The sequence below is a fragment of the Corylus avellana genome, chromosome ca3 (genome assembly GCF_901000735.1).
Source record: "Corylus avellana chromosome ca3, CavTom2PMs-1.0".
NCBI classification, from domain to species: Eukaryota; Viridiplantae; Streptophyta; class Magnoliopsida; order Fagales; family Betulaceae; genus Corylus; species Corylus avellana.
In genome coordinates this window covers 11,195,390-11,203,462 of record NC_081543.1, presented here as the reverse complement: position 1 = coordinate 11,203,462, position 8,073 = coordinate 11,195,390, and the positions used below count along the sequence as shown (strand labels likewise).

General features: G+C 34.3%; 1 protein-coding gene across 1 annotated transcript; it reads left to right on the top strand.

Annotated features, from left to right (window-relative positions):
- Nucleotides 1-3,779: 3,779 nt before the first annotated feature.
- On the top strand, nucleotides 3,780-7,159 carry LOC132174081 (pyruvate kinase, cytosolic isozyme-like). Its single transcript, XM_059585787.1, has 3 exons — nucleotides 3,780-4,025; nucleotides 5,793-6,254; nucleotides 6,347-7,159. The coding sequence occupies exons 1-3, from the start codon at nucleotides 3,780-3,782 to the stop codon at nucleotides 7,157-7,159; spliced, it is 1,521 nt and encodes a 506-aa protein (XP_059441770.1).
- The last annotated feature ends 914 nt before the right edge of the window (nucleotides 7,160-8,073 follow it).

Sequence of the window (8,073 nt, the reverse complement as noted above, 5' to 3'; positions counted from 1 at the left end):
GGGGTCCCATTCTTGGCATGGCCCATAAGGGGTGACCAATACTACAATGCCATGCTGGTTGTCAGACATCTCAAAGTGGGGACCATGGTCTCAGAGGGATATCCAGATGATAAAGTTAAGAAGAGTGATATATTGCATGGCATAGAGAAAGTTCTCACCGACGGCGATATCAGAAGCCAATCTGAGATTCTTCGTGGCCAATTTGAGCAAGGCTTTCCGGCGAGCTCGTTGGCGTCGTTGGATGCATTTAAGGATTTGATCAACCAAAAAGCAGCATAAGTCCGAATAAGACCCTAGCTTGATTAGGAACTTGTACTAGAGTTTCGACTTTGAACTCTCTCCAATCTATTTGCATCGTATTATATATTAATTGTATATTAAGGTAAATCTTGCAATTGTGACAATGGGTCATTTAATTGCTGTCTAGGGATGGGCTTTAGTTGGACTGGGCCTGAACCCACTAGTCTTGTTATGGAGCCATCCCAGCAACCCCAAGAGCAAGAACCATCTTCCCACCTATATATTTTTAAATAATTATTTTGTTGGGAAAACTACGTACACTAATTAATTAACCCCATGAATTAAGACTCTATAACACGATGACTTGTATTGTAATTCAATACAAACACGTACACTTGTAGTTTTTAAAGTCTATTTGGAATTGCGTTTGAGAGACCTAAAAGTGTTTTTAACACTCAAAAAGTTCGTTTGAAGAAAAAAATACTCATTTGGTAAAAAAATTAAAAGCGCTTTTAAGGGTCTAAAAAGCCTAAAATTGACCAAAACGCATTTTTGGCAAAAGTTTAAAAATGAAGCTTTTGCTCAAAAGTTCTTTTTTACTTAAAAGCTCTATTTTTCAAACGCAATCACAAATAAACTTTTAGTTGTAGACACTTAATCTAATATTCTCTCTTTGACTTTGACAATTGGAGTTCCAAGTTTCTTTGGAAATCTTTGTTGCTGAAGATTTGGCCTACTTCCGGAAGTCTAGCTAGTACATACAAAATTCTTAGTGCTATATATATATATACATATATTTGGAATTTACAGCCGCAGCTGCAGAAACAAATTAAATATGGAGCACCGAGCCTTCACTGCTCTCGCAACTCTCGTCTCGTGCTTTAAAGGAGGAGAGGAGCAGCTAATCTCATCCAAAATTAAGTCTTTCTTTCAAAAATTCTGTCAAACAATTTGTAGTAAGTGCTTTTTTCCCACCTTTAGGGTGAGAGTTTACCTAGATTCATTATAATTTTCCACAATCACAATCATCAACCACTACTACACGCTTAAATTATTTTACCCTACCCAATGCGTATTATATATATATATTTTTTGATGATGTTAATGAAAGAATATTGAGTTAAACAGTTATTTTAGCTGTTTCGAATTCTTTTATATTTCAATTATAATGGGGATGTTGCTAATCATATTTATACTTGTACAGTTTGGTTTGGTTTGTTTGTTTGTTTGTTTTTTTTTTTTTTCGGCCTGTTGTATTTTGCAGACTTGGATCTGTTTTTGTTAGGAAATGGGTGTCTGGTTGTTCTGAGTTTTAGTTTGTAGTTTGTTGGGGGCATTTGTCGTCAGAGGTTGACCACTGTATTTTCACTTCTAAAAGGTGTCCACACACCATTATGCAAGACTACAATTACAAGCAGTCATGCTAATTAAATAATACGTCTATCATAAGGGTTAATCTTACGAGCAGAGGGCCTCAGTAAGTCCTACATTGAATATATAGATATAGCAAGAGGAGTTGTTAATATAACATAATTGGACATAATTAAACTCATAGACTTAAAAAAAGTTTTTAGTTGATGATGTTCAAATTTAGTTGATGATGTTCAAATGTCTTATATTATACTTTCACTGTAACATTTTTCGAGGTGTTAATCTCATTAACATGGTTAATGATTTTTGGGTCAAATGACTCTTCCACCCCTAATAAGAAAGTATTAGAGTTCGTTTGGCATTGAGATTTTGCAAACCAAAAGTATAATTTAAAACTAAATTGTAAAAAATGTATCCTTTTTTTTTTAGGGAAAATTTCACTTTAGACCCCTAAATTACCGTGCGTTTTGAAAAGACCCTCTAAATTTCAAAAACTCAAATTTACCACCTGAACTTTCAATTTGAGTCAATTGACCAACTCCGTCAGATTTAGCTTTTAAATTCTAACAGAAATTCCTAAAATGACCAAAACACCCCTTGATTCTTTTATAACTTTATTTTTTTTTTTAAGTTTGAAATTAAGGATAAATTTGGAATTTTATAAAAAAAAAACAAGGGTATAAATGTCATTGTATCACTTTTAACGTTTAAAATTTGACAGATGGGGTCAATTGATTGAAATTGAAAGTTCAGAAGTGTAAATTTAGAGTTTTTGAATTTGAGAAATCTTCTCAAACCGCGTGGTATAAAGTGAAGTTTTTTTATTTTTATTTTTTAAATAGTGAATTTAAAAATGTTAACAAAAAAGGGCATTCAAATAGCAAGTAAGGGGTACATCTCTAAAAACGCATAATTTTAAAAGTTAAATTTTGATTTTAAAGTGCAAACTGCAATTTAAATAAATGCTTAACTAATTTTTTTAAAATTCACATATTTTAATATCGTTATTTTTAAATTGCACAAACACAGAAATTATTGCAGAGGAGTCGTAGCAAAATGAAAGACGAAATTGCAATCAACTGTATTTTAACTTGTAAAAGGTGTCCCAAAGGCTAGTAAATAACCCACTAGCATAAAAGAAAGCCAAAATTCCAGCAAACTACAGATATCCTTACCTTCCTTCAATATATATATTTTTTCAAAAAAAAAAAAAAAAAAAGTCTGGTCTGACACCTTCTCAGCTCTCGTATCAGCCGAACACCCAGCTGGGAGCCATTAGAGTACAATGCAATCTCCTAGACTATAAGATAAATATTATCTCCTTCATCTTGGTTCCTCTTGTGGCTTATCTTGGCCGTGATCTTCTCTAACATGGTTATAGCTGATCTGATCATATCAATATTAATTAAATGGTTTAATTCACTTTTTCTATCATTTAAATTTTTGAAACAATTAGTAATTTAATATGAAAATTTAAGGCGATCAAGATGTAAATTGTGTTAGAATACTAATTATTTAATTAAATTTATAATTTTCTCTGAACTTCAACATTTTAGGATAAGGTTAATTAATTAAATGGTGGTTTAATTAAAGGTTAACGAGCAAATTCGAGACTTGGGGGTGTACGATAGATTGCTAGTTTCAGACTATCAAGTAGTCTCCCCTCCCCCTTCTCTTGTGTGAACATGTTAAAAAAAAAAAAAAAAAAAACAAAACAAACAAACTTTTAAGGCAACAGAATCTAGGGAAACGTGTGGTATTACAAGTTTGCACTTACATACTTAATTTTTAAAATTAGATGGATCTACATAACTAAAGTGTAGAGTTACATAGAAAGTAGAACGTAACCCCCACCCATTGGCCATTGGTAGCAAAACAATAAATTATAATATTTGGGGCACTACGGATACCAAAAAAGGAAAAAGAAAAGATTTGAAGTAATTTGATGACAAAGAGTATATACCTAATTGATGCTCTTCCTTTTCCAAGAAGACCTAGTAAAGATTTGCTTGAGTCCTAAGCAAACAATAAATCCAATCCGCACCCAACAAGGACAAGGGCATACCAAAGCTTATATAAGGGATGGCTCCATCGGTTCTAGGAGGAATTAAGAAACTTTTCAAAACCCTCTTTGTGAATTGTAGCGTCTGGTGAGAGCATATATAATAATGGAGAAGATTCTGAGAGTTAACAATCTTGGCGGGGAGAGGAGGCCAAAGACAAAGATAGTGTGCACGTTAGGACCTGAATCTCGGTCGGTGGACATGTTAGAGAGGCTTCTAAGGGCAGGGATGAACGTCGCTCGCTTCAACTTTTCCCACGGCACTCATGATTACCACCAAGTGACCCTCGATAATCTCAGGGCTGCCATGAACAACACCGGCATTCTTTGTGCTGTCATGTTGGATACTAAGGTACGTATTCTTTCCTAGCTAGTCTTCTTCTTCTTCTTCTTTTAAGCATCTTAATTTTTATATATTATATTTCTTCCTGGCTAGCTACTTTAATTGTTTCTTATATTTTTATGATTATTTCTTGTTATTCATTCAATTTGATTCTATCGTTGCTGGGTTTTCTCTTGTTTGCTCCCTAGCTAAGATTTCTCTCTCTCTCTCTCTCTCTCTCTCTCTTTCTATCATGAGATTATTACATACTGATTCAATCTCTGTTAGAATCAGTTCAGGAGCTAGTTAGTGTGTGTACGTAGGAATATCAGATTGCATCGGATCTTCATTGAAAGCGAATAATTATATGTTACGTGAATACGTAACGGTGATAGATTATAAGTTCTGAGGAAACCTTGACCTTAGAATTAAAGGGAACCTAAACCTTTTAGATTTTCAGGAAACCTAAAAAAACCCTTTTCAAACTCAAGGTTTGGGATTAATTTTCTATCATTAATGAGGATGTCTTTAAATAGACAATTATAATGCATAGTAAAATAAAGAGAAATGCCTCAGTGCAATATAATATCCACATTTGGTTCATTTTTAGTGACGTGGCCAATGAACAATCACATGAAAGGGATGATTGAAATTTGAATTTCAATCTTCTCTCACTCACTAAATATGGGCCAAATGTTGGCATTATATAACACTGTAGCATATCTCTAAAATAAAAGACTAATTAGAATAAACTATTGATAATACTTATCCCTAATATTTAAATTATACTAACTAATACTTATCTCTAATATTTAAATAATCTAATGTTAGGGGTATAATAATAGAGGTATTTTAGATTTAAAATACTTTAGGATAATATAAGTCTTAGTTAGTATAATTTAAATATTAGGGATAAGTATTATCAGTAGTTTATTTTAATTAGTCTTTTATTTTACTATGCATTGTAATTGTCTATTTAAAGACATCAAGCCCATTAATGAAAGAATCAGAAAATTAATTAATCCTAAACTTTGAGTTTGAAAAGGTTTTTTTAGGTTTCCTCAAAATCTAAAAGGTCTAAGTTTTCTTTGAATCTAAGGTCTAAGTTTCCTCAGAACCTAAAATCTATCCTCGTTACGTATTCACATAACATTATATATTTTGAAAACGAATCAAGCTCCTACATGCATGAATGTGGAAAGAAAGTGGTTTTGATTTGTTAGAGACATCTCTTCCAATGAGAACTCTACACAAGATAATCTCACGTTGAACAATGTCTCCAGATAAAGCTTGCAACAGATTATTAGATAACAAAGTCCTAGTTAAACTTTTCTCTTGTATAACTTATCGTATAGTGTTTACCGACAGCAAGCGTATTATATTCTCAGATCTTCTATGATTGTTGTTGAATCAAAATCCAGTTTTCAATTTCGAAACTATTTACAATTTTTTTTTTTTTTTTGGTAAGAACATTAACAAATTGCTTATAAGGTGCAATGCATGAACTAATTTATATCCCTTCACCGTTTAATGTTCGGTCAGAAGCTGCTTTCCTGGAACCTTTCCATATATGATAAATGGTATAAATCTTGGTTGCCTTAGTTTTGAACAAAATAATAACAACAACGATTGTAAAAAGATATGCTTTGTAAAGGAACAAGAGCTTTAATTGATCTTTCACGTTCTATAATTTTTCTGTTGATCATGTGCTCGATGCTTTAACTTTTTGAGAAATAAGTACTTATTGGTAGTTAATTGCCTGACGGTGTCGTTTTCTTATATTTGAAAATTTTTTAGGGTCCTGAGATTCGAACTGGGTTTTTGAAAGACACAAAACCCATACAGCTTCAACAGGGTCAAGAGATTACCATCACCACTGACTATAGCATTAAAGGAGATGAGAATATGATAAGTATGAGCTACCCAAAGTTGGCTGAGGATTTAAAGCCACAAAGTGTTATTTTGTGTGCTGATGGGACAATTTCTCTTACTGTTCTGGATTGTGACAAGGAACGGGGTTTGGTTCGTTGTCGTTGTGAAAACTCTGCACTACTTGGTGAGAAGAAGAATGTCAATCTTCCTGGAGTTATTGTCGATCTCCCAACCTTAACTGGTAAGGACAAAGAGGATATTTTGGAATGGGGAGTTCCAAATAAGATTGACATGATTGCTCTCTCTTTTGTTCGCAAAGGTTCTGACCTTGTGGAGGTCAGGCAACTGTTAGGACCACATGCAAAGAACATCCTTCTCATGTCAAAGGTATGTCGTTAATTAATATCATTTGAAGAAATTGTTTGAACTAGGCTAGCTAGTTGAAGTTAATTTTGTTGTGTTTAATTTGGGACATGCAGGTGGAGAATCAAGAAGGTGTTGCTAATTTCGATGATATTCTGGCAAACTCAGATGCATTTATGGTGGCAAGGGGTGACCTAGGAATGGAAATTCCCATTGAAAAGATATTTATAGCTCAGAAAGCGATGATACTGAAGGCCAACATGCAAGGAAAACCAGTGGTAACTGCCACTCAGATGTTGGAGTCCATGACCAAATCTCCCCGACCTACTCGAGCTGAAGCCACTGATGTTGCTAATGCAGTTCTTGATGGCACTGACTGTGTCATGCTTAGTGGAGAAACTGCTGCTGGGGCCTACCCTGAAATTGCTGTTCAAACCATGTCAAGAATTTGCACAGAGGCAGAGGATTTTATAGACTATGGACATCTTTTTAAAAGAATAATGAAAACTGCACCAATCCCTATGAGCCCATTGGAGAGCTTGGCCTCTTCAGCTGTGAGCACAGCCCATTGCATTAAAGCAGCTCTAATTTTGGTCCTAACCAGAGGAGGAAGCACTGCGAAGCTAGTGGCTAAGTACAGGCCAAGCATGCCAATTTTGTCGGTGGTGGTTCCAGAGATAAGAACAGATTCTTTTGATTGGTCATGCAGTGATGAAGCTCCGGCAAGGCATAGCCTTATTTATCGGGGTTTGGTTCCTCTTTTGAGCACAAGTTCTGCAAGAGCTTCTCATGCAGAGTCAACCAAAGAGACCGTAGAGTTGGCCCTCCAACATGCAAAGGCCAAGCAACTTTGCAAGCCTGGAGACTCGGTCGTGGTATTGCATAAGGTTGACTCTGCTGCTGTCATCAAAATCTTGACTGTTGGTTGATTGTATTTAGCCAAAGTTTGGTTAATGCTACTTGTTATTTTGTTGCGCGGCTTTTTCTTCTTGTTTTTCATTGAACTCAATTCATTGGATTTTGGTGAGAATCTTAGAGATATATCGATCAATATCACAATTTTGTGTTTGCATATATGTTTGCCTTTTAATTTACTCTCTCTTTCCTTGTTTCTGTGAATGTTATTCAACATCTTCCGTCTTTATGCAACAACCTTAAATAAAACTACAAAAAATCAGAAGAAATCCAACTTAGGAAAATTCTCTATTGTTAACCATTATTATTCTTCTATGATCGCAAAGATTGCTTTCCTATAGGCCTAGAACACCCTTTTTCTTTATCTTTTAATGTAAATAAATATTAGAAATACAAATACTAAAGTTATAACAAAGTTACAGGAGAGAAAGTTAGATGAATCATACATGAATTTTGATCCAATGGTGATTTTGAATCATTCTTCAAGCCCTAACCTTATATTTTCAAATATTCAATGAAATTCCAAAAATTGAATCTAAACCACAAACATATACAATGGCTCGCAGCGAAAACACCTCAAAATCCTGAGAAATCTAAGAATCAAACAACCCCTCAATGAATCAAACTCTGAAACCCAAAAAAAAATTAGTAAGTTTACAACTTGGAAAAGATTGAAGCGAGAAAAACAAGGTCCAAAACCAAAATCACTAATCCATAGCACGGTTTCACGGATCTGAAATCGAAGACATGGATCAAAAATTTTCTAAAACCCTAACCCTAGAATTAGATGGAAATCACGGCTAGGGTTCAAGTTGTGATCGATCGGTAGAGGAGAGCGAGGAGTGATGGAATCAAACCATATATATATATACCTATGAAGCTCCGGCCGGCAAACCACATTTCTTGTAGATTTCAGCCCCTCTATATT

What these genes read in the sequence shown, in the direction of transcription:
- LOC132174081 (XM_059585787.1), top strand. Translation starts at nt 3,780, where the DNA reads ATGGAGAAGATTCTGAGAGTTAACAATCTTGGCGGGGAGAGGAGGCCA. An exon ending in CTGTCATGTTGGATACTAAG is followed by an intron (nt 4,026 to 5,792) that starts GTACGTATTCTT and finishes AAAATTTTTTAG; the next exon opens with GGTCCTGAGATTCGAACTGG. An exon ending in ACATCCTTCTCATGTCAAAG is followed by an intron (nt 6,255 to 6,346) that starts GTATGTCGTTAA and finishes TGGGACATGCAG; the next exon opens with GTGGAGAATCAAGAAGGTGT.